The 27,283-nt window shown below is 40.9% G+C and overlaps 1 protein-coding gene across 4 annotated transcripts; it reads left to right on the top strand.

The window, feature by feature from the left end:
* nsd3 (nuclear receptor binding SET domain protein 3) lies at positions 1 to 27,178 on the top strand. Of its 4 annotated transcripts, none has more exons than XM_031305168.2 (25): positions 1 to 428; positions 2,063 to 2,901; positions 3,855 to 4,100; positions 4,186 to 4,348; positions 4,435 to 4,589; positions 7,262 to 7,891; positions 7,974 to 8,136; positions 8,242 to 8,342; positions 9,304 to 9,349; positions 9,468 to 9,598; positions 10,554 to 10,679; positions 10,780 to 10,906; positions 10,996 to 11,196; positions 14,583 to 14,762; positions 15,549 to 15,695; positions 18,296 to 18,452; positions 19,198 to 19,400; positions 19,513 to 19,625; positions 19,743 to 19,889; positions 19,997 to 20,119; positions 21,074 to 21,190; positions 21,287 to 21,428; positions 21,519 to 21,625; positions 21,728 to 21,932; positions 22,488 to 27,178. In XM_031305168.2, exons 2-25 carry the CDS (start codon positions 2,107 to 2,109, stop codon positions 22,757 to 22,759), a joined length of 4,797 nt encoding a protein of 1,598 aa, XP_031161028.1. In that variant the 5' UTR covers positions 1 to 428; positions 2,063 to 2,106; the 3' UTR covers positions 22,760 to 27,178. The 4 variants fall into 4 exon arrangements, with proteins under 4 accessions (XP_031161028.1, XP_031161029.1, XP_031161027.1 ...); XM_031305169.2 differs by having other exon boundaries at positions 3 to 428; positions 3,852 to 4,100; positions 15,672 to 15,695; XM_031305167.2 differs by having other exon boundaries at positions 3 to 428; positions 3,852 to 4,100.
* Positions 27,179 to 27,283: the final 105 nt, after the last annotated feature.

Below are 27,283 nucleotides of genomic sequence, written 5' to 3'. Positions count from 1 at the left end.
TGCTCCTCATAACCCCTCCGGTGATTTTGGCGCTGAGCTGCAGGAGAGACCGACCACCAGGCCTGGAGTAAAAAAAGCAGAGTGCTTTTGTTAAACCAGAGAAAGAGGGAGCTAGAGATTATTATTATGGTTATTATTATTTAGAAGACTGCACACAGGAGGAGGGCGAGAATCGGGCATATCTATCTGTAGCATTCTACTAAATGCTCCAGTCCCTACTTTGAGGAAGAGCCAAGCTTTGGGATTGGGCAGCGACCAGATAGCGTAACACCCCCTCCTCCTCTCTGTTGAGAATTGCGTTAAAACGAAAAAGGAAAAGGCCTGCGCTTTTTCTATATTACAGGATTGTTTTGACTTTTTTCTCCTTATATATTAAACGAGGAACCGTTGCTGGCTGGTGTATGTGTTTAGAATGGGACACGCTGAAGGTATTGATATTTTGTTTAAATATATATTTCCTTGCATCTCTCGATTCGGCATCAAAATCTCTGCTGCTCCTTTGCTCTCCTCTTTAGCATGTTTGCCATAGCTGCTGCATGTCGTTGTCCCCCTTCTCTCTGTCTCCGCTCGGACCGTTTTTTGGGGTCTTAGCTAGCTTATTTTCAGACACATATCTGCCCAAGCCGCCAGTGATGGAGGTATAATCACGCCAGACAATTTGATTTAAAGGGGCAAAGGCAGCCATGTTGGCAATGGAACGTTAGCCTAGCCAACATTAGCTCCCCCTTTCTTCTTCTTCCATGTGTAATAACGGATAAAGGATAACTGTGAACGGTTAGTCGTGTGTGTCTAAAGACAAACGGTCGAATTCCCCTGGTGTTGTTTGTTTTCAAACGGTTAACGGTCCATTTTTCAAGACAAACCCTTTTTGATGCCAGGTAGCTTTAGCCTAACATCGCAGAAAGCTATAAGATCATTCAGTGAAACATTTCTTGTCTGCGACGTCGTTTTTTTCACATTTAGAAGCAGGTATTAATGTTTACCACAACACATATAAACCCTAAATAACAACACAAGTCGTTATAGGTAGCTAGTGACCGTTAGTTGACACCTTTTTATGGATGTTTACATCACCGTTATCCACCTTTGCCAACGCTGGGCAAGCCTGAGTATCGTTAACGTTACTGTGTTAACAAATGAAACCACAATCATTGGGTTAGTCCATTCACTGTGCAAGCTTCAACACTTTTTACCTGATTAATTAACCATAATACATACAAAAAAGTTTTAAGGATAAGAGGGTAAACCAGGAACTGGTAGCTGCTCTTTGTTTTGTTTTTGATTGCAGGACGCCATGTGTTTTGTGTTGCTGAAATAAAACCCCTAAATTACATTACACAGTTGGCTATCAAAGAGGATACTTCTTATTCACCTGTACAAGCTGCCTGGAATTTTAGATATGTTTTGAGAGCAGGTTTAAGATAATTAATGGTGATTGATGATTTATAGATGAGTTGTTTTTTTTTGGAAAGAGTTTGACCGTCCACTTGTCCACTATAACATTCAGAAAATCGCTGAGTTTATCAGGGCTTTGGCTAACACTATTTTTTAATTAACAATCTCCAAAATATTTCATTACATGGATTTATAATTTTGTCTATGAAATTGTGAAAAGGCCCATCAAAATTCCTCATATCATATCTCATGACTCCCAAGTAAACATAATTAAATTGCTAGTTTTGTCTGACCAACAGTCCAAAACTCAGATATTCAGTTTATTATTATAGAAGACAAAAGTCACATTTGAGAAGCAGGAACCAGTGAATTTTTTATGTGCCAGTTTTGCTTGAAATATTGTTCAATTAATCTACTAATCATTTCAGCTCTTGAGTTCATTAGGAGCTGAGGTTACATTGGACGGAGTATGACATGCAGTAATGGTTCCTTGCTGGAGGCAAACTAGGGATGTTGCATTTTTATACAGTTTCCCTGAGTCAAAATCTAGTTTTAAAAATGCAGATTCTATTATGCTCCTAAATACATTTATGTTTAATGAAAAACAGTGTGTAGTTAATCAGAGCCTACCTGTGTCTCATTTAATTGCATATACCTCTGTCAACAGGTCCAGTCAAAGAAAAAGACAGTTAAGGATGCAGGAGCCCAACAATGGATTTCTCCTTCTCTTTCATGCAAGGGATCATGGGAAATACAATTCAGCAACCCCCTCAGCTCATTGACTCAGCCAACATCAGACAGGAAGGAACCTGTGACACCGGCAGTGATCCAGGCGAGGATGGTGGTCCCTCCTACGATGCTGCCCTGGATGCAGAGTTTCCCTACCCGCCGACAGCCTCGGAGGACATGTCGCAGGTCACCAACGGCTACCCGCCTGGTCTGGGCATGTACGAGCCGCAGGCCAAGTTCTCCATGTACTCGCAGTTCCCCAACGGCTCGGCTAACGGCTACGGGGCCATACGGAGCTACGGAGATCACAGTCTCATGCCGGGGGAGGGGACGGTCCTGAGAGGCCCGGGTCTCCAGGAGAGACCTTTGTCTCCTGTGTCCCCCCCTCTGCCCACACATCACCCACACCTCCACCACCATCATCATCACCACCACGCGCACCTCTTCCACTCAAACCCACCTCATATACAAACCCACCCGCACCCACAGAGTCCTCTGCCGCTGCCCTCCCAGCACCACATGCCCCATACACCTCACATCATGACCCACACTCTCCCCCCTCCTCCCCCATTAATCCTGCCTTCCTCCAGTCCTCCCCCCTCTCTTGTGGACAGTACCCCTTCTTCTCAATCCTCCCACTCCATGTCCAGCACCCCTGTTGGGGTGCTGAAAAAAACCAGCTCTCCCGAGATCAAGCTGAAGATCATAAAGACGTACCAGAATGGGAAAGAGCTGTTTGAATCTGCGCTGTGTGGGGACCTGCTGCAGGAACTGCAGGTAATGTGTGCATGTCTGAGCTATTTACACACACACACACACACACACACACACACACACATACACATACACATACACACACACACACACACACACACACACACAGGTCTGTATCTATCACTGAAGACATCTCAGTCGTGACGTTATTTTTACGTCTTTACATTTTCATTCCTACAATTCACTTAAGAGGGGAATGACACTTGATTTTTTCACTTGGTTTTTTATCAAGTTTATTGTTGAAGTGATTTTTCATGCAGAAATATTAAACATGCTGGCTCTATCTTCCCAAGTGAGAGGATTAGCTGTTTACCTCTGTTTTTGTTTAATTGTAAATCGATTATTGTAATGTTTTAATCAAAACCAGCAATTTGAAGACGTCATAATGGATTCTGGGAAATTGTGATGGGCATTTTTTACTGTTTTGTAACACTTTCTGAATGAACAATTAATCAACTACTTGAGAAAACAATCGGCAGATAAATGGATGATGAAAGTAATCATTATTGCTATATGATGAGCCTCCTGAGTGAGAAAGTTTTGTCATTCTTGAACTTGGACAACATTTTTTAACTCAAGGCGCACCTACTGTTTAAGCTTTTAACCACACCATTTTTTCTTGAAAAATGACTGTCAAAAATGTTGCTAAATAATTTCAGCTCTACATACAAACAACAGCATACCTTGCATAAAATTACAAGGCAGTCTATATTGACCCACTGAAAAATGACATTACATTCTAAATAGAAGTCTAATCTGTCCCATTAAATTCACATGGAATTGTTACACTGTGTGCATCTTGGTAAATGTCCTAAGAAATGGATATCTGAGGGAGCTTTGATTTCAGCAGACAGAGAGATCCATTTTTGAAGTACCTTTTTATTTAAAAGAAAAAAAAGTTAACTGATGTCTCATCACCACTGTTTTGTTTTTTTCTATTTTCTACTCTTCAGAAGGAGTCTCAGAAGAACGAGGCCACTCAGATGCAGCGCAGACATGAGAGGAAGAAGGAGAAGAGGAAAAAGAGTGTGAGGCTGCAGCTGCAGGTCCAGGAACAGAACCTGGACCAGAGCCAAGCAGAGGCAGGTAACATGGAGCAGACAGAGGACATCCACATCCAGCCCCAGCCAATAGAAACACCGCCAACTCAGACAGAGAAGCCTCAGAAGACTGTTATCAAAACTGAACCAAAGACGCCGAAGGCAAGAGCATGACTGTTAGACTGTAGTAGACATACTTATTTGGATTTTGAAAGCAGACAAGTGACTCATTCCTGTTTCTGTTTAGGTTCCAAAAGTCCATCATCCATCAGTGATCCAGGAGACGGGCTTCTGTAAGGAGTTTGTGATAGGAGATCTGGTGTGGTCCAAGGTGGGCACCTACCCCTGGTGGCCCTGCATGGTCTCCTCTGACCCACAAATGAAGGTCCACACTCGCATCAACACCAGAGGTATGGGCCTGTTTTCTTTCACAGACATATGCATGTGTGAGGACATAAACGCCACTGCTTGTTTTCCTTTCTCTTTCTCTGTGCAGGTCACAGGGAGTATCACGTCCAGTTCTTTGGCAGTGTCGCTGAGCGAGCGTGGATCCATGAGAAGAGGATAGTCCTGTACCAGGGAAAGCAACAGTTTGATGACCTTCAGGCTGAGACTCTGCGCAAGGCCACAAATCCTGTAGAAAAAAGCAAAGTAAGTACAAATGCATCTAAAAAATGTTGTCAGACTGATTCAGTATAAAGACTATGTAAATTTATTTTTTTTTCAGATGCTCTGTAGGCATTTCAATCATTAAACCAAAGTTAACTTTCAGTATTTTTTTTAAACCAAGATTTATGTTTAAATTTGACTTCATTTATTTGAAATGTATGCAGTAAATATATTTTTTTAAGAGTAGGAGCCTAGTTTTCTTAGTAAAGATATATATATATATATATATATATATATATATATATATATATATATATATATATATATATATATATATCGCTTTACTAAGAACAGATATAGAAAAAGATTACAGTAATGGTAGATTGATACTGGACTGATTGGACTTTAGGGGTACCAATATATTATATATTAGCTGCTCTTTGTTTTATGTACTTTTATTCAGTAGTATAATAAAGAATCCCTCAAATGCAGTTGTCAAAGAGGTGTGAGAAAGACATGAGCTCAGCTCAGTGCATTGTATTATTAGAGCCCATTATTTATTTGTTTTATTTTGAATATCGCCTATTTATTTATATAGCCCAATCAGAATACATGAATAAATGAATTTACTTTTATTTATGCTATGCCATCACATGGCTCATCCCTGGTGGGATTAGATTAGAAGACGCCGGCTTTACAAAACAAAAAAATCTAGATTTATTGTACAACAATTTATTTTCCTAAACTCCCATGCAGGGCTCAACACTAACTTTTTAAAGTGGTTGCTGGCTTGGCAACCAGGCATCAGCTTTTGGTTGCCGAAATTGACAATAAGGTTGCCATGTTTTAAACTGCCTATATTTGGAGCAATTCATTTCTTATGTAACTATACTACACATTTTAATAATGAAACAATGACATAATGGCTTGCAATATACTTTCCCATCCCTCTCAAATAGTGGTGCAATGGATCACAAAACTCACGGTTCGGATCACAGTTTTGAGTCACAGATCGGATAAATTTTCGAATCAGCGCAAAAAAGGGGGGAGTTTAAATGATTATTAAAACATGGAACAAACTATTATTGTTACTTCTTTCACCAGTCAATTGCTGTTAAAAGATGAGAAAAGGGTATTTTACAATAACTTTTAATGCACCACGACGTTTACCAGGTTTAAGTAAACCCAACATCTAGCAGTCATATATATATATATATATATATATATATATATATATATATATATATATATATATATATATATATCTTTGCACTCCCTCTCCTCCCACATATTGTACCTTCTTCACCTTTTCACCCTCCTCAGGAACCCAACATAAACATAAATCCACACACACACACACACACACACACACACACACACACTGACTAGATGTCGACGACCAGTGCTAGTTTGTGTCTTTTAGCTCATAGCTTTAGCGGCAGACGGTTTTACGTCCCACTGTTGGAATCCTCTACAGTGAAATATACAGTCACACTTTTACACTGTTCAGCTGTCAGCATTTTAACCGTGTTGAATCCAGTTACTACTGTAGCTAATGGTAGGCTAACGTGTCAAAGTGTAACGTGTTATTAGTGTTTACTAGTGTGACATGCAGCGATGTTTCTGTTGCCTCTAACGTCTTTTTCGGAGCATCAGAGAGCAGCGCAGACATTTAGGTGGCACCGTAATGAGGCACCGAAATCCGCGTTGCTATTCCGTCCGGTAGATACCGGGCAGCGGTGCCATATTAGCACAGGATTTTAACATGCGCCGTTAACGTGAACAGAAAATTGCGTTGCATGTATGTTTTCACGGCAAACGGGCGTGTGTGGAAAGCGGTCGCACAACAGCTGAAATGTTGTGTTGCGTTTTTATATTAAAAAAAAAAAGAAAACACAAATATTGAACAGGTGGTTGCCAAAGGGGGCAACCAGAGGCCACGAAATGGTTGCCAATTAACTCAATCTGGTTGCCAAGGGCAACCGGGCAACCATTACTGTCGAGTCCTGCTCCCATGCATTCACTGAATATAACTTGCCAATTTGAAGGTCTCTTTTTCAAACAACTTTGAAGTCATTGTGAGTCATTTCTATTCAGTAACTCATATCCTTTATATCAGTGATATTCAACAGGGGGTCCGTGACTCCTAGGGGGTCCTCAGAGTAAGTGCAGGGAGGCCGCAAAAAATATGTTAAAAATGTTGATTTTTTTTCAAAAATTAAAATATGTCTGAAAATATAAAATAATATGAATCCAACATATAAATAATAGCAAAGATAAATTGGCCCATTTGTTAAAATAAAACATTTAATTTACACAGTGAAGATAAGCTTACTATAGGTAAGGCGGACACTGTGGTAGCTATAGAGTTAAACTTAAGGAGTCACTGTGCCCTCCACATGTATGTTAAACATTAAAACATGATGTATAAATAATCTATTAATATCAATTTACTTTCATCAATCAGGCCTAGTTTAACATGCAACTTCATTTTATACAATATATGTACAATAGTAGGGGGTCCCTGCTCCGTCTCTCTTTCAGCTAAAGGGGTCCTTGGCCTAAAAACATTGAACACCCCTGCTTTATATCATTATGGTAAGTTACGGTGAGCAGTGTCGTCTGACAGCAGAACACAACAATTTAATCTGGGTGAAATTCAGTTAAATGATTTTCACTAATTGTTTGTATGTTTTTGATGATTTCTTCTCCAGCTCCTGAAGCCTATCCCTCAGCGGGAGCGTTCTCAGTGGGAGGTGGGTGTGGGCCACGCTGAGGACGCCTTTGTGATGACGCGGCAGGAGCGAATTGACAACTACACCTTCATCTACGTTGACCCAGACCCACATGAAGGCACGTCCAGCAAGAAACCCAACATCAGAGCTGAGAAACGAAACCGGCGCTCGAGTGGCTCAACCAGTAAGAAGGAAGAGGGAGGAGTGAAGTCGCCGGAGAGAGAGCAGCCGCCACGAAGGCTGCTGCCACGCAGACAGTGTAGTGTTTCAAACACAGACGACAACACAAACTCCCAGGCCTCAAATGAAGAGAAGAACCAGAGGGGGGACCAGCGTAAAACCAGCTCCCCGAAACCGAGCGCAGGTCGTGATGCACGGGCACAGCAGGACTCGCCGCCACCAGTCAGGGCCTGGAAAACAGCAGCAGCCAGGAAGCTGCTGCCTCTCTCCATCACCATGAAGAGGCTAAATGTGGAGATCACAAAGTGTGACTGGCCTCTCTTGCAGAAAAAAGCAGCTGCTTCTCCGAAAAAAGACCAAGAAGAAGAGAAGGAGGAGAGAGTGGAGAGAGAGGCCCGGCAGCCCGACCTGGGATACTGTTCACCTGAGGTTGGTGTAGCTCATGAAGACTGAAAAATGTAAATCCTGAGGTGTCCTGTAAGGATGCTGAAATTTTTGATGCTTTCAACAGGACAGCAGAGCTAAACCTGAGCCCAGTCCAGAGGAGGAGGATGACGGGGATGAAGGGGAGGAAGAGGGGGAGGAGAGGAGAGGCTCCCCCGCCAGTCGGCGGAGTGAGGAGGGAGGAATGCAGCAGACCTCCTCTCCAGGATCACACCACAGTAGTCCACACGGTTTGTAAAACACGGACATGCAGATTGTGTTATTTTGATGAATATTTGACATGTTTGTAAAGTTAGTAAGAGATGCAGCTCAGCAGTTTTTTTTTTGGTTTTCAGGTTCTCAGGAGAGGAAGCTGCAGCGGCGGTCAGTCAGGAGCAGGTCTGAGTCAGAGAGAGGCAACGATCCCGTCCCTAAGAAGAAAACCAAAAAGGAACAGGTATCAGTCCTAGCGCTAGGGTTTTTCTTGGCTCAAACCCGTTCTCACGATTCTCCCCCTCGCCAACGATTCTACGAGCCATTTCTGCAAAGCTAAAAAACATTGATAGGAACACTGATGGGTTGTAACCTTAATTTAGGAAACCTTTTAAATAAATTGGACGTACATAGATGCAAAATTAACAATATTCACTAGTTTAAAAAGCCATTAAATATTAGGGCACCGCCTGACACATTCCTGCTGTAGGGAAACTAGACTGGGTTGAACCTTGTATATGGCTGTACCGGGAATGATGTATGTGCTAAATTGTGGCCAGTTGTTACATAATCAGTTGTGTCTATAATGTAAATCCCTGGATATGTTCATCTGCAATTTTCTGTAGTGGTCCCAGTAGTATTTGTTCTTAAAGTGTACTGAAGTACGGTATCGTTACATGGTTGAGCTTGTTTGCTGGTTTGAGACTGAGAATACGACCACAAATACTGATATACTAAGTATCTTGTAAAATAATTTGATTCTGCTGGCAAAATTTACACAAAGGTAGATGTTCTGTTTTTAAAGAATTTAATTTAATTTAAGTTAATCACAGGACACTTTTATAGGGCATCTATATATCATATCTATCTTTTTTATAATTTATTTTGATTACTTTCTAATTTAAATGATTTGCTTTTATTAGTACTTGTGACAGTAATGTATTGTAATGAACGATGTCTGTTTGAACTTTTGTATTGATCACACACACACACACACACAACACACACACACACACACACACACACACACACACACACACACACACACCACATACCAGCGTGGTTGTTGCTGCTGGTAAACAACTTTATTTCCTTACATTTTACTGGTGTAAACAGATGCACACTGGCTATATACTAACATGCTATCGCCTGAATCAATATTGGAAACACAATAATCTAAACTGTCATGTTTAACCTCCTCACAGGCTGAGATGGCTCCTGAGACCACACTGAGGACTGGTTCACAGAAAGGTAGGGGATCCTTCTGTCATGCCTCCTTTAAACCTCTGTGGTGGGACTTCCTTATACTTCTAAAAAAGTGAAATCCATCTTTTTTTATTTTTTATTGCCCCCCTATGTGAACATCTAGGAGCCAGCGAGATCTCAGATGCCTGCAAACCCCTGAAGAAGCGAAGCAGAGCGTCAACAGATGTGGAGATGGCTTCTTCTCAGTACAGAGACACCTCTGACTCTGACTCTAGAGGCCTAAATGACCCACAGGTAGGCTTAGAAAACATGTACAGAAATACCTACACACACGCAAAGAGGAAAATACTGGCTTTCTCCTGCACACAAAATATGTATAAACATACAGTACATCTAGAGTCAAAAGTCAGAGAATACACAGTGTTACTACTACTACTACATATTGTGCAACATTTACAAGACAAACTTTCAGTCATCTGATCATCTTCTCTTTTTAACATTGCATTTTCCTTTTTTATTAGTGCATTTCCAGTACTGTGTAGAGATGTTCCGATACTGATACCAGTATCGGAAAACCCTCCGATTCTGCCTCAAATGCTGGTATCGGCAAGTACTCGAGTTTATGCACGCATCCGATACCACGTAATTTAGCCCAGAAGAAAATCTAGTAGTTTATTTACGTTCTTTTTCTGTGATGACTCGCTGTCAAACTGGATAATAAAAGAAAGTTCTGTGACATTTATTGTTTGTGTTTGTTCATGTTTCACAAAGTTTAATCTGAGCCTGGCCATACAACATTGATAGCAATCATATCACATCCATACAGGGTTAGTAGAATACAGCTGTTAAAACATAATAAAATATACATATTTTTTAACACACTGGTATCGGATCAGTACTCTGTATCGGGAAGGAAAAAATTGTATCAGAACATCTCTAGTACAGTGCAGGACTCTTTTTTTTTTTTTTTCTATTGGTTTGATAAAAGAAGACCTTTGAAAACACTCTAAACGCTCTTAAAACTTGTAATGGGAATTTATTACTATTTGATACATTAATAATATATATATTAATAAAAAAAGAATAATTTGTTGCCCAGATCAAGCCATTGACGAGTCTGGATATCTACACACTTGTAAAGTAGTTGCTCACAGTTGGCTTACGTGTGCTTTATAATACTGCATTCCTTCACACAAAACACATCAACACGCTTGCGCTTTTTTCTTCTTTTTAAAAAAAAATCTCACAGGGTTTATTTGGGAAGAGTCTTGATAGTCCAGCAGCAGCAGATGCAGATGCTTCAGATACTCAGTCTGTGGACTCTGGCTTGTCCCGTCAGGATGGCAGCACCGGCAAGAGAGACACCGTCTGCCAGGTCAGCGCTGCTCACGATTCATCTCTGTTGTACTCTCTTTCTTCTAAAAGCTTACAGGTATTGGGTTATATTGACCGTCTTTCTCTGTGTTTGTGTGTAGATCTGCGAGGTTTACGGAGAGGGTTTGGTGGTGTGTGAAGGTGACTGCAACAGACAGTTTCACCTGGACTGTCTCGGTGTGACGTCCCTACCTGAAGGCAGATTCACCTGCTTGGAATGCAGAAATGGTGAGCGAATCAGAATACATCTTCACTGTATTACATGTGCTGTGTTTGACTCTATACTATCCCAGACTCTCCCTCATTCTTCTTTCTAGGCAATCATACTTGTTTTAGCTGTAAAACGGCAGGCCGGGAGGTGACACGCTGCTCTGTGTCTGGATGTGGTTGTTACTACCACAAGGACTGTGTCCGTAAACTCCCAGGCACCACCAACAGTTCGGACGGAGGCTTCTGCTGCCCTCAGCACAGCTGCTCTACCTGCTGCCTGGAGAGAGACCTGCAGCGAGCCAGTAAAGGTAAAACAGCCTCTGCTTTGCTTTCAGCTATTCTGATTTCCTGTTTGAGCCTGCAGTGGAAGCTGTGGGACGTTGCTAGGTGTCTGCAAAGTGTGAAGACAGTGTATGAAAAACGAAACTTTCTGTTTCTGTTACAATTTAGGCTGCTGGCTGATGTTATTGTCCAATAGCAGCAGAAAAAAATAACTAATGAGAGGTGCAAGGGTCAAGGCTGTACTTCCCTGTTAGAATATGTGACAGAGAAGTGCAAAAAATAATAAAATGTGCTACTTAAACTATCTTGCACTGAATATCCTGCAAAATATTTGATGGGCCTTGCTACAAACATCCGGTTTCACATGAAATTAAAAGTGCTCTATTTGGTTTGAGGTGAGAGGCATCTGGAGGCTGGGGACCTTTTTTTAGAAAAAATAGCAATTGCTATGCTCCTGAAAATGTCTTTTAGATGATGGTGCATTATCTTTCTGGAAATGTCCCATCTGAAAAAGGGAAGAGATGCGACAAAGTTTAGGTTTGTGTCAGATTCTGATCACCATAAGTACTACATACAGATAGCATGGATGCCTTTTTACATATTGATAGAGAGGAAATTATTTAGAGATTCTTAAAACCCTTCAGGGACTCGTCTCAAATAATTCAAGTAGTTATGTTGCATGTTATGTTATCTTCAGAATGTATCTAGGCAGTTTATAACCCAACCTTTTTGGCTTGTGACCCTTTATAAAAACATCTGTGTCTATTTGTGGCCTCTTGTCATGTTTAAGATGTGAGTTCCAGAGAATTTCCCCTCTGAGCATCCTCAGATTGTTTAATTTAAATAAATGTTTGTAGGCCCAAAAATGTAAAATTAATAAATACTAGTGCGGTGCCGGTTGAAAATGTCCCTGTTTGGAACAGGCCGATTGCTTGGCCTGTGGTATTGCTGCTTGTAGAATTCTTCAAAACCAAATTGTACCCCAAAATTACTTACAGAAGGACCCCAAACCACCTAATATGCAACTCCACTGTATAGCCTACTACTGACTTACAGTGTAGGCTACTTCTACATCATAGATAGACATTGTACTTCTATATTTACCTGACAGAGAACACTGCAGATTCAGAGTGTAATCACAAAATATCACAATGAAAATGTGGCGTAATCCGACATTAGCCTCATGGACTCATGGCAGTGTGCTACCCATCCGGCCCATTATGAGAACTAATCAGCACCTATCTGCGTTCATCAACCACCAGAACCGGACTGTGTGTGTGCGCACGCAGAGAGACAGACCGAGAGACAGAGAGAGACAGACAGAGAGACAGACAGAGAGAGAGACAGACAGAGAGACAGAGAGACAGAGAGAGACAGACAGAGAGACAGACAGAGAGAGAGACACGTTGTGTCGTATGATCGTTAAAGTGCCCATATTATGAAAAAAACACTTTTTCTGGGATTTGGGGTGTTATTTTGTGTCTCTGGTCCTTCCACACGCATACAAACTTCGAAAAAAAAACATCCATGCTGTTTTGAGTGAGATACGGGTTTCTGAATGTGTCCTGCCTTCAGTCTCCGGGTGAGCTGGTCAAAATCTGCAGGGTTTTCTACGTCACTAGCCGAAACGAGCTGGCTAACCGCAACTGTTAGCATGCTACCTCGTTCTCAATGGCAAAGCGCTGCTACAACACACACAAGTTCACCATAATCTACACAATAACTACTTACATGTGCACCCTCATTTAGAAGAAGTCTCCCGGCTAATCCTGCCTTGTAACTCTCCGAAGTTGGAGAAACAGCCTTTCTTTTACTGTCTATGGAGCTAGCTAGCTGACATGATCTACATCTGAGCTACTGCACATGTGCAAGTGCAAACAAAGATAGTACAGAAGAAGAAGAAGAAAAGAGGTCTCACTCTGTAGCTAAAACAGAGACCTGAACACAAGGTGACAAGAGGAGCTGCAGCAGTGAGAGAGAGTGGTGCAGTACAACAAAAATATGGTGTTTTTTTGAAAATTAAACCATGTAAACCTATTTTGGTACAACCTTAAAATACAATTATGAACCTGAAAATGAGCATAATATGTGAGGTTTAACGAATTTAATATTTCAGCAGAGGTGTTATTTCCATACAGGTTTAGTGGCTTGACGGTTAACGGTGAAGTATGAATTTGATTCGCGGGGGTATTTTGGCGACTGTAATGTTGTTAGTGTTGTAAGTTAGCAGTAGACTTAATTAACCCGACCCAGGGTGAGTCTGATGAAAACTGATGTGTCTGCCCGGTTCAACTTTGAGATTTTCTCGCATTGCACAGTGCTGTGAAGGAATAATCTCCGAGATTACGTTATGTTCTGCCAGCTCACAGCAATTTAATACAATAGCAAGAAAAGAGTCCCCCCGCTATTCTAAAGCGTTCTGCATGTGGCGTCTGCGTGTGATGTGCAGGTTACCTTCCCCCCAAACACGGACACACATATACAGATACGTCTCGCTTTATAAGCTGGATAGCCTGCATCACGCTCTGTCTGCCACTTGTTGTCTGTAGCTGGTTGTGCTTCGCATGTGTGGGATTCTGAAATGTCCTTAAATTTGTGTTTATTCAAAGTCAAAAACAGTCCAAAGTAGTGCAACTTTGCACAATTTTGTGGATCTGAGGTGTATGTCACATTTTAGCTGCCAAAGCTCCGCTGCTCTCTCTCTGGTCCACAGTGTGAGAGGGGGAGTGGCCAGCAGCTATAGCGGCAAAAGCCAATGTGTGCTTTTTTTACCGATATATTTAACAATATCTTTTGCATTTCTAATCCAAACAACGTCAAACTTGGCACTGCACTTACTCGTTTTACTTACTTACTTAACGGTTTGAGAGATATGCGCATAACACACAGACAGACAGACAGACGTTCCTGCAATTTATAGATAGATTTCACACAAAAATGCCTGTAGCAGAAATTTGTTTGTTTTTTATTTTTAACCCCATTAAACATCTCACAAGCATCCAGATTTGTTTTGTGACCTTTTGGACCCCTAGGTTGGGAACCACAGGTCCAAAACATCAAGTGTTAATGTTTAGTGATGATGATTTTTTTGCCTTTTTTTGTTGTACAATGAAGCAGGGAGGAAAAATTACATTTTAACAACTGAAGTCTTGATTGTCTTAGCAACCAAAGACAATACGAAGTGATCATATTTATTTCCTTTAATTACAGCTGGAACACCTAAATGAATCTGACCTGATTCATTATAAAAACTCTACAGTTACTGGGAGTGCAACTTCTCACAGCTCTATGTGTGTCGCACAGTATCACAGCTACATGACTCATGAACAGAGTGAGCAGTTCACCTGTTGTAAAGTGACCAGTGAGTCTGAAGCTGAAAACCAACTATCCCTCTCCTCTGCCTCCTGTCCAGGTCGTCTGATGCGTTGTATCCGCTGTCCGGTGGCCTATCACACAGGAGACAGCTGCGTGGCAGCAGGCAGCGTCGCCCTCACCCATCACATTATGATCTGCAGCAGCCACAGCAGCACCAAGAGGAACGGCCTCCTCACCTCCCCTATCAACGTGGGCTGGTGCTTTCTGTGTGCCAGAGGTAAGCTCTCACAAATGTACACACCTACGACGGCCTTCCTCTCCTGCAGCCGTGATTTTAAGTAGTGACCCTGAACAGACAGAGCAGACAATTGTAAAAGTTCTTAATTTCACCACACTCGATGATTTTGCTTCAGTTGTTGTGACAAACCGCAAAATCGGTTCTTCTTACTTGCACTTCACATTGGAGCATCAACAGGACCTTATTGCCCTCCATGATTGTAGTTTTTTCATTTATTTTGATTTTTTTACGAATATAACCTTTTTTAAATTGTCACAACTGCAGTAACATCTCATGCGTAAAAAATTAAACCTCATAAACTTAATTAATAATTTTATATCTTTTAATATTACATGTTTCCTGTTTGGCATTATTGTTCATGAATAGCAGAGCCGTGAAATGTTTGTTTTCCATCCCGATAATACTATACCATGTATGTATAGTATGTACTAATACTATAAATGAGCCAGGCTGTTACACTGCACTTCACTTAACTTAACACAATCCCATCTGTCCTGGATGGTGATGAGGATTTACCCTTTTTTAAAATGACTTTTAACCAGTTTAGATATGATGTTTTGTTGACCAATAAGTTGAGTGCACTGTTTGGCCTCTTTGTGTCGGGACAAGCTTTGTTTTACTTGTTTCTTGTGTGTGTGTGTGTGTGTGTGTGTGTGTGTGTGTGTGTGTGTGTGTGACTGAGTGTTTGTTCTCTTTTTGTGAATTTTGGGTAATTTCAAGTTTGACTGCGGCTCACCCCCGTCTCTTCCTGTGTGTCTTGTGTAGGGCTGTTAGTGCAAGACCTTACTGACACCATATTAAGTTCATATGCCTATAAGTCCCACTACCTTCTGACTGAGTCAAATCGTGCTGAGTTGAAATTACCTATGATTCCCTCTCCTTCGTCAGCTACCAAAAAGAATGTTGGGAAAGGTAACTGAACAGTTTTTCTCTTTCTCCTTTTGTCCCACTGGTCTGTGTTTGTGTTGTGCCTGCCCCCCTTTTTTGTATGCATCTTTCATTTCAAAGCCTTGAGGTGCAAAGTTAATTAACTGGTTAAAAATGCAGTTAATTTGAATGCAGAGGGGCGCAAAGTAACCTCAGCCAAGTTCCCTAACACATTAACAGATAACAGTGGGCCTCATGCAAGAACAGTTTTGTAGTCTTATCCTAAACCTCTTTTCTGGGGCATATGAGAAGTCAGATTTTCTAAACTGGCCTTATTTACAGCAGCAGTTTGACAAGCACAGGTGTAAATAACAAAATAATTTAATTTAAGCTGCTTCTGAGTTTCGGTGTCCTGCTATTGTGCATGCTGGCTGTCACTGTCACACAGGCGTGGACACAGCCATTGTTAATGTTATTAATATCACCTGTGCTTTTCCTAATATGACAAATTAAAATGTCTGCTGTGAAAATGGCCCATTGCTCGTTTCAGCCTGAGGAATGTCACCTGTTCGCTGCATCATCATTAGCATAATTGATGCCCCCAAAATTGCTGTATAAATTTAATATATAAAATCTTATTCTGCCTATTTGTGGGCAACTTTTATCAATTAGTAAAAAGAAAAACTTCAAATCCAGCTGTCTGAAAACAGAACACATTTAGCAGTGTCAGTAGTTATATTAAAGGACAAGAAACAATTAGAAAATACATGTATTAATACAGCTGCCAGCGATGTGTCATCAGAACAGCGCTGCACTGAGACGGAAATAAAGATGTAATAAAAATTCTACACTCCAAGTTCACTTGCTTAGCTATTCCCGGAGCTTTCGGCAACCACGACCTTCTTCACAGGTGGAACTTGCCCAGGTGTCATCACGGGACCTTGGTTGCTTGATGACAGGTGGTTAAATAACCCCTTTCTCTCTCTGTTGGTGTTGAATGTGACGTCCTGTTGGAAGTGAACCTCGAGTTAAGAATCTTTATCACAGTATATGTTTTCCCAAGGTCAAGAAGGAACCTCCACGTTCAAAGAGGAAATGGTTTGACGTGAAGTTAAATGCTAAAAAAGATCTTGGTAAAGCAAAGTGATCTGTAACATGATGTCATGGTGATGGGCGAGAAAATATTCACAATCAAAATCTTTCCAAACTTCTCAGTAAATTGGTAAGCCATGATGATTTGGTCTGTTTTAGTAATTCATCTTTATGTAGTTATTAATATTTATTTGAGTGGATTTAGGCATTATATTTAAACTTCAAATTAATTTAGACTGAGGCATTATGATTCTCTGCTGTGAGAAAGACTGATTTTATGTTTATGACGTGTGCAACAGTTCTGGACGGCTTGTGAATTTAATTTGTACCTAAGAAAAAATTACAATGCGACAAGTTCTCTAAATTCACTTGTACGTGCCACTTAAAAACAAATCTGTCCGTATGATTGGTTCTTGCACGAGGCCCATTGTGAGATTGGTTTGTGCTGTGCATGAACAGTCAATCTGGGTATATATCTCTGCAATAAATGTGAGATAAATACGCTGGGAAAATATAATTGGTCATCAAACCTCAACCACTGTATGATGCAGGATGCTCTGGATTAGTTCAGGTTCTGTCTGTGGTTTGTGGAGCTAATCGCTGCTCGAGGCGCTCTGCTTCTCTACTTCAGCACTCTGGGCTTGTTTTGATTTGAAAGGCCTCACCTCTTTTAATGCTGACTGCAACTAAGTTTTATTTTTGACTGAAATTTTCAGATGAAATGAAATTTTGGCTCACCTCATTTTTTTTGAGTTTTGACCTGCCTTGGATGGAATACATTCTCTATCAGAAATAGATTTGATTACAGTTAAGCAAAGATGAGTGCAAGGATAGTTTAAAGTTGTGATGTATAGAAAAAAACCTACAAATTGCAATATTATTAAATATATGATTCCATGCAAGCTGGTCCATGCAGGATGCCATATGTGTGATGGGAAAAGTTTGCTTTACTGGCAGGACTGCATGCCTGCTTTTTGCCAGTAATTTGTTATTTGAGTGTAACCCTGATTCATTGTTAACTCTCTGGCTGATTTTATTCCTGTGCTGCCGCATGTATTTCCCATAGACTGGTCTTGGTACAGTGCTCTGAATCTGATTGCCAGACATGCGTAACTGCTGCAATGAAAGTTGTAACCGACCTGAAAACCCCATGCAGTGGTCTTTTTCATGTAGTATGGCTCTCACAGGAGCCTCCACTTAAGCAAAAAGCTCCTGGCCTTAGTTTAATTTCAGAATAATGACCATGTTAGCTTTAGATGAAAATGTTTTCACTACAGGACACTATTTATATATCACAGATGTAGATGTTGGAAAACCATGACTTGGTGCTGTAGCATTTGTACTTTTTATAAGGCTTGTCTGCAAATGAGATTCAGAGTTTGTCCAGGTTTTAAGGTGCATCACCTAATCATACACTCCTCCTCTCTTTGCATACCCATTTCCCACAACGCATGCAAACACACACACACACACACACACACACACACACACACACACACACACACACACACACACACACACACACACACACATATACATCCATACAAATGTAGGAGGCAAGTTGCTGTGCTGCGACACATGCCCGGCTTCCTTTCACCCGGAGTGTCTGGAGATGGAGATGCCAGAGGGGGCGTGGTCCTGCAGTGACTGCAGGGCAGGAAAGAAACCTCACTACAAACAAATTGTCTGGGTCAAACTGGGCAACTACAGGTACGCAGAGAGAACTGGTTATAGACTACTGACGGTTGCAACTCTCAGTTTGTGGTACGGTTACATTTAAAAGATATGATATATGATCTATTCTATACAAAATCAACCACAGATTTCTGTCTTCAGTTGGAACAAATGGGCTTGGGGCTGAGGAGCACTGATAGGCTAGCGAAGGGCAAATGTATTGTTGGTCTTTTATAGCATTAGATGTATAAACAATATATATACAGAAATATGGAATATCGCCAGTCTTATTGTTTAAGTTCAGTGCAACAAATTTGATGTGCACTTCACACTGAAACAGGATGTGATATTAGAGATGCAGGTATTCAGAAAATACTGAGCAGAGCGCAGCAGTCGTGCTCTTTAACATTTTGCCGCAGTTAATAGTCTGCTGGCATGGTACTAGATTAATATTAGGTAATCAAACACAAATAATGTCTCTTCCATTTAAGAAGAATTTCATGTTCTCAAAACAACATTTCTCTTGGACAAACATGTAAATGTTATAGGTCAGAGATCTGTGATTTTGCAGGGGCTTGTGAAAATATTTTTTGTTGTAAGAAACAAGAAGAAGTTTCAATTAGAAAGAATGAGAAGCAAAGTAAAATGTTTGAAAAATTTGGTGCAAGTGTGATGCTACCCTCAGGCTATAATAACTTTAGATGACATGTTTTATGATTTGCTTTCACCACACTCTTCTCTGTCCTTACTTTACAATGTCCCTGTCCTGTTTCCCTCGCAGGTGGTGGCCAGCGGAGATCTGCAACCCTCGCCTGGTGCCATCAAACATTCAGAGCCTTCGCCACGATGTTGGGGACTTCCCCGTCTTCTTCTTTGGCTCCCACGACTACTACTGGATCAACCAGGGCCGCGTCTTCCCCTACGTGGAGAATGACAAGAACTTTGTCACTGGTCAAATCAACATCAATAAAACCTTCAAGAAAGGTAATTTCTTCCTAGAAAGTTTCCTTGTACTTTTAGACAAATCTGTTGTGATTTTATCCTTTTTAAAGCTGTAGGAACGATCAATTTCTGAAATATTGTTGGCGTGTTTTAGCTCTGGAAGAAGCAGCCCGGCGGTTTCAGGAGCTTAAGGCGCAGAGGGAGAGCAGGGAGGCTCTAGAGCAGGAACGTAACTCTCGCAAACCCCCACCGTACAAATTCATCAAGGTAATGTAATTTTAATATCTCACTTTAGACAAATAACCCAAAAACTGTATACGTTAAAGTTCTATTCAATAAGTCTTCAGTGTTTTTACTTATTACGCGGGTGTTTTCTTGTGTCAGTCCAACAAACCAGTGGGGAAAGTGCAGGTGCACGTTGCTGACTTGTCAGAAATCCCACGATGCAACTGCAGACCATCAGATGAGCATCCTTGCAGCCTCCACTCTCAATGTCTTAACCGCATGCTGCAGTACGAGTGTCATCCACAGGTCTGTGTGCACGTTTGTTATTTAGCTAATTTCCTGAACAGTAAAACCTGTGAGACAGCCAAGAGAAATGGCACCTCTCAACTTCTTACCTTTTATGTTGTTGTTAGGTGTGTCCTGCAGGAGACAACTGTGAGAACCAGTGCTTCTCGAAGCGGCTGTATGCGGAGACAGAAGTGATAAAGACAGACGGCCGTGGCTGGGGCCTCAGGACCAACCAGGCTCTCAGGAAGGTGGGTGTTGAGCTCAATCCTTTCACGCAAAACGACATCAACATGTCACTGTAATTCATTTGTATTTACTTTCATCTTATATGTAAACTAAACCAATCCTACAGTAAATCATGAATAGCTTGACTTTCAAGTTTTTTTTATTTTGACCGGCTATACAGATATACAAAACAGACATTTGAAAGTCAAGTTTGGCATCACAATCAACCTAGAATATCTGACAAATGGAATACTACGTGTTCAATATGACCACTCTCTCTGCTGAGCCAGCACTGCACTCTAATAGGCCTTTTCAGCCAAATAGTGCCTAGAACAAAGTCCGTGCAATTTACAAAATCGGTAACTGCAAATAGGTTAGTTTGTGCTTCTTGCAACATGCTATGGGGTCAAGATTTTCTTGAATACATTAAATTTGAAATGAGTCAAGGTGGAGGAAATGGAGGAAACTTTCTTTTGCTAAGTGACATTTGGATGAATAAAACAGTGGGCCCAGAGGAGAAAAATATCATTCAAGTAGTTAGATGAAAACTCAGAGCATTCAGGTATCATTAGGGCAGTTACAATTTATTTGAGCTTATGTGAAAGAGATCAAATATCAGTGAGAAAGATGCTCATCCAAACCAAGACCTAATATTTTCCTGTCATTTGTTCGTTTATTAGACAAGTAGAGAGTGGCAGAAAGAGAGGTTTTACATGACTAGAGTGCCGATTTTATAGCACTTTTCAGACATGTAAATAATACACAAAAACCTCACCATGGTTTTCCCTGGTTGATTGTTTTAAAAGTTTAAAATTACCTTCATCTGCCAGCTAAATACCTAATGACCTAAATATCACAATTCACAAGGCTTTGAAACACAGGTGTTCAGTTCATTGATTTCCACCCTTCTCACTATTTGTAAGGACATTTAAATAAGGGTGTCTGTGTAAAAATGTGATGTTTGTTGTTTCCTCCAGGGTGACTTTGTGACAGAGTATGTGGGAGAGGTGATCGACTCAGAGGAGTGCCAGCAGCGAATCAAACGCGCCCATGAAAATCAAGTGGCCAACTTCTACATGCTCACCCTCACCAAGGTAACATCAGTGATGCTGATAAACATTGTTCAGTGGAGAGACCTCCACCGAGCATGTCTTAAACCCTGGTGTCTTTATGGTCATCTTTCCTCGCAGGATCGTGTGATAGACGCCGGCCCAAAAGGAAACTCGTCTCGGTTTATGAACCACAGCTGCAGCCCGAACTGTGAAACGCAGAAGTGGACAGTAAACGGAGACGTTCGCATCGGACTCTTCACCCTTTGTGATATCGATGCTGGTAAGTTCAAATGGAACGTATACGCTACATGCACTAGGAGCGAGCCAGATGATCCATTTGATGTGAACCTTTTCTCTCATGTTCCTGCAGATACAGAGCTGACGTTCAACTACAACCTGCACTGTGTGGGCAACAGGAGATCGTCTTGTCACTGTGGATCAGACAACTGCTCTGGATTCCTCGGGGTACAGCCAACGGTGAGGACATTTACGTTTTGTCGTCATGACTCCAGTTCTAGAGCAATCCTGACTTTGGAAGCTGATTGATACCATTTTGTCATTTTATAATGTCTCCTCTAGAGTGCTGTGGTAATGGAAAAAGAGGAGAAGGCCAGGAACGCCAAGCTGAAGCCAAAGAAGCGGAAGCTGCGGCTGGAAGGCAAACACGTGCACGAATACTTCTGTTTTTGCTGCGGAGAAGGAGGGGAGCTGGTGATGTGTGACAGAAAGGACTGTCCGAAAGCGTACCACCTGCTGTGTCTCAACCTTACCAAACCGCCATACGGTAGTGTGTGTGTGTGTGTGTGTGTGTGTGTGTGTGTGCGCGCGCATATATATTGAAATCTATGTCAATCTTGCTGAAAAATATTTTTCTTGGTCTTTTCATCTGATTTCAGCAAATTAACATACCTGCTGTGATGCTATATTAGTACCTATCTGCACTGTTTCCAAGTGTCTCTTATTTACTGAAGGAAATGAGCAAACAACAAAGCTTTTTTCAACAGGTCGATTCCTAAAACATACTCAACATTTTTGGTTTGTGACCCCTCAAAACAGTCTATTGTAATGCCTGGTTGTCACTGGCTGCATTATGTCTACCGGTGTAAACAATTTGTCCTTGTTTTTATTTTAAGAAGTAAACGTATATAGTAATAGTTGAGGAAAAAAGCAACTATTACTTGAAGGTTTAAAAAGAAGGGACTTTTTCAAAAGCTAAAATATATATTTTCTGCTTTCCTGTCCTTTTCAATCGTTTCAGGACCCGATGTAGCTTTTGACTCTTAGTGGGGGTCCGGACCCCCAGGTTTGAAACCATAATGACCTCCATGTCTGTCTGCAGGTCGCTGGGAATGTCCGTGGCACGACTGCAGCGTTTGTGGCGCCCCGGCCTCGTCTCTCTGTGACTTCTGCCCTCGCTCGTACTGCCGGGATCACGAGGCGGGGGCACTCACCTCCTCCTCCCTTGAAGGCCGTCCCTGTTGCTCCAGTCACAACCCCATCAGTCCCCTGGGCTCCAACTCCAGCTCGACCAAGCCGCGCCGCTCCGCTCTGAGCCCCGTCAGCGTCAAAGAGGAGCCAGAGGCGGAGGCAGGCCAGCTGGCTTCAGAGTGACCGCAGCTCCCTCAATACCTCATTCCCTGTAAAGTGCACTCCTGTTGGCCTCCAGGGCTCCGGTCCACCTCTGATCTGAAGCAGTGCATGACAGAAGGGAAACACAGTGCTTTTTGACCAGTGCGATGGCCGAGCTGAGACACGCCGATGAACACCTTGATGCCGTTTGTGGTGAGAGCAACTGGAGTGTCGGCAGGGGAAGTGACCAGGCATCATTGTGCGCCGTTTTCCCTCCTCTCTTGCCATAAAACACCACTACTAACGCTCTCTACAGCTCGCCTCCGCCCATCGGAGGACCTAGATCACCACCTCATTATGTTTCTTTTTTAAATTTTTACAGCTGTGGAAATTTTAAGTGTTGTCATGTCGTCAGATACCGGCACTTTGAAAAACTCAACGAGTGAGGTGTAGAGAGAAGAGGAAGAGGAGGAAGAGCATGTGTGAAGCTGAACCTCTCCACCGACATGCTGCTCCTCTCCTTGTTTACCTGCTGTAAGCTGTGGTCAGCATCTCGCTCACAGGGTGGCTGCACCGAGACGAGCCAGCCTTTCTCCTCTTCCACAGCGGATCATCACTCCAGACGTAAGCCGTGATCGTATTTATCTCTTCTTCTTTCTCTTGGAGGAAAAAAAGGGTGGAAGTGACCGATTTTGTGCAATTTTTTTCAGGACCACACTACATTCCAACCTTCCTTAGACATGGTTTTAATATACTTCTGAGTATAGATGAATATAATTATATACAGTATCTATGTTTGTTCATGTTTACAGACAGATTCTCTCACTTCATCTCAGTGAGTGGTGTATTATGTTTGTTTGTTTAGGTGTTAAGCAGTACGCAGACCTCCTTGTGAAAATAGTCCTATTAAGGTGAAATATAATGGTATATAGTGTAATGGTATGACATTACAGAAGTACTTGTGATTTTCATATTGCCAGTCTCACTCGCCATTGTGTACATAATTGGCTCATAATATTGTAAAGTACGCAAAGATCAGGAGGGACGGAGCCTCGCCTCTCTGGTTGTTCCTGGAAGAAGGAAACGCTTTTTTAAACAAGACAGATCCTTTTCCTTTCCTTTTTTCGATAAAGTTCTGTTCCCACATTTCCCCTGAGCAGTTTATGTTATTTGTATTGTAGATGGTGGGGCTCAGCTTGTGATCACTGGTGCTGTCTTAAAGTATTGTTACTCAGCCTTAAGTTTGATTCTGGCTGTAGTAACTACTGCCCAGATGCAGTCCATTTCAGTAACGTTGTGTACTGTGACCGCTTTGATGCTTGTTTTTGTTTCCGTTTTCTGTTTTGCCAAACTTTTCTGAAAAGCACTTTTACACGGCTTGTCGCTACACAATTTAGCTTGGTCATACATATACAGAAATGTATATTAAAAAAACATAAGACAAGTGTTTCAAAATGGATACCTCTTCTTGTAGTAACGTCGGGATTTAAACTGTGTTGTAACTTTTCCTCTCAGTCAGAAACGTGGTGAGTTGCTGGGCGTGTTTTTTTTGTTTGTTTGTTTTTTATAATAGAGGAAAGTGGCCTAAATGCTGCTGGTTTCTTTTGGCACAAGTAGGAATGACTGCCAGCCCAGCTCCCTACAGAAAAGTCCACGGTGTCCTCAAGGGGCACTTCTTATCTTTTTATTTACCACCTGGAGAACATCCTCAAGGCTGGGCTTTATATAAAGACGTAATGGTATAACAACAGTCCAGTCCAGTATGATGTAAAAATACAAACTTCTGTACAGTGTTTTTAATCGCTCATCTGTCAAATCCAAATTTTTTGTATTTATTGCACCACATTTTATACCAATTTCTTTTTCAAACACCAGTGCAGTAATTTGTCTCCCTCTCCAACATGGCGTAAGTGAAATAGACTATTTAAAAAAAAAAAAAAAACACGGGGAGTTTTACATGATATATCTGTATTTAGTCATTGCATACGTTTGTTTGGTGTAATGATTCCACACTTTGGTAACAGCCGCTGCTCATCGACCTGTATCGTGACTCACTGTAATTGGTGTTAATAGCAGTGTGAAGCAGTTAAACATAGGAATGTAAAGTTTCAGTTTTCAGAGCAGTTTTTGTGCTTTTTTTTTTTTTTTAGCCTGGACTCAAGGAAGTTTATGCTTGTGATTCTACCCCGGTTACATGACTGTTTGTGTTTTCTGCCCCATCGTGGTCTGTGTTTAAAGTCGAGCCGCAGGGTTAAACTGTGCCAATGTTTCCAAATCATTTCTTTGAATGCAAAGAGTACAAACACTCTCCAGTTTTATTAGGACTGCTGTACTAGCTACAACTACTACAACAGTCCTGCATTACATTCTGCTTTCATTAAGGTTTTAATGTTCCGTTTTTATTGAAACTGTTTTAGGTGTTGATTCAGGTGTTGACTGTTATTTGGTCAATTGGTTATTATATCAACGAGGGTAGACTAAGTAAGACATGCACTTAATTGGTTAAAGAATACAGAAAAAGACTTGGACTTCTTTTTCTGTATTATTTATGCCATATTTGTGCACAAATTTAACATCTTAAATTTTCTCACTTTTTTTAATTCAACAGCTGCTCTTTTGTCTTTCGGTTATTACCAACCCTTTTTAGGAAGCCCTTTTTTTGTGGATTCCTGAAAAAAGACTAAACTTGCGGATTTCTTGCTGCTCCCAAATTTGCCAAACTTCACATTCAGAGACGCATATTTGTTCATTAGTCATTTGTAGGAATAAGGGCCACTTCAGCACTTGTTCCCTATCAAGTAGGTGCATCATTAAGTCACTGTTACTTTCTTACAAACTCAAAATGGTTTGCATGTCTAAACTTGAATTTTTTCCTTTTTTTTTATTTATTGATGGGGTTTTTGGACACAGGATACATACATGTGTGTTTATCTGACCGCAGGCATCCTACACTCTTGTGTTTGTGGCTTCAGAAAAAATATCTGACTGATGAGTTGTGACTATATAACTGGTCTTAAAGCCAAGCCTTTTTTTATTTTTTCAGCTGAAATGCATGCTTCCAACATCAGTCTTTAATGTCAGTGTTTTGTCTTTATTTGTGTTCCTTTTAATTTTTTTTCTTCCAGCACTGCATAGAAATTGTGCAACAGCCTTTATGTTTTTCACCTGCAAATCACATGATCACAACTAACTTTGTGCCAGTTGGTCCTATTCTGCTCTTCTCAGATGATACAGCAGCAGTATTATCTATAACTCATTTAAATGTCCCAGCGTGGATCATTTCTTTCACTTAGAATACTCCTTGATGTGTAAGTTCTGTTGGTTTATTCTCACTGTATTGCCCACATTTTCTTTTAAAGAGACAGCATGTTTGTTCTCATTTAAGTGACTCTTATATGTCAAGGATTATTATTTTTTATATACACTTAAATTAAGGATGGACCCGACCCCCCCTGTACGTCAAAGGGTATATTTTGGTTCAGTGCGACGTCTTTTGGTTTTTGTGCAATGTTGCCGACTGTCTCTTTTAATTGACATGCTGTCAGAGCAGAAATAGTGTTTGAATAAATAAATACATTCACCTTCACGAGCACTCATCTTTTTTACTTGTAGTAAAATTACTTACATAAACTCTAACTGGGGTCATATCTATCTCTCTTGGTGTTGCTTCAATTAAAACGTGGATGAACACAAAATACCATGTTGATTACTGTTCCACCTGTGTTACTGCATACTGCATATTGTTGAAGAACTTGTAAATAGTTTGCATTGAACTTGCATAGAATCATGTTACTGTGGCGTGCTCTTTTTGCCTGTACAATTCTGCTTCTAAATGTGTGTGACTGTTGAGATGACACTCTTTTTGTACATGACTGTCTTTTTATTTGAGAATATTGATTCTGTCCTTTTTCATTCTAAAGTTGAGTTTGAAGAGTTCAGAAATGCCTGAAGTTTGACTTTAATAAAGCTGTACTCTGTCTCAGTGAAACGCTCTCACTGTATGGGATTTATTTTAACAGTTTCAATCAACTTCTTTGAAATCAAATTGAAACTTGATTTAAAAACATAAGAAATTGAAATGATATTGATTCGAAGCTTAGAAATAAAACAATCTTTTTTGTGTTAATGGTGAGGGATTTCCCTAAATAAAAGTACTACCTCTAGTTAAAGGTGCATTCATTGCAATGCTTAATGTATACTGTGAAGTCTCAGGACATTCCCATTTGCATGAGTGTCATTAAAGCAACTTTAAACTACAGGACTTTGTGAAATTAGAGGAACAAGCAAAAGTTTAATTGATTTGATGGGAAAATAAAAATGATATTCTAGATGGCTGTAACGTGACGTGGCTTTTTGTATCCACATGTCAAGGCAGATACAATTACCTACACGACCATTTCCGGTTTATAGAGCACTACATTTTCTACTCCAGTGTATTTTGAATAAAAAACTGACAACCTGTGTATGTGTTTTTTAAACCCCTGTGGTCAAACAGCAAGCTCATTTAATCTATAGGGACTAACTAGTACAGTAAACAAAGAATATGGCAGTAATACGCGATTCATA

The sequence above is a fragment of the Sander lucioperca genome, chromosome 2 (genome assembly GCF_008315115.2).
Source record: "Sander lucioperca isolate FBNREF2018 chromosome 2, SLUC_FBN_1.2, whole genome shotgun sequence".
Classification (NCBI taxonomy): Eukaryota; Metazoa; Chordata; class Actinopteri; order Perciformes; family Percidae; genus Sander; species Sander lucioperca.
This window is presented reverse-complemented; position numbering and strand designations above follow the sequence as displayed.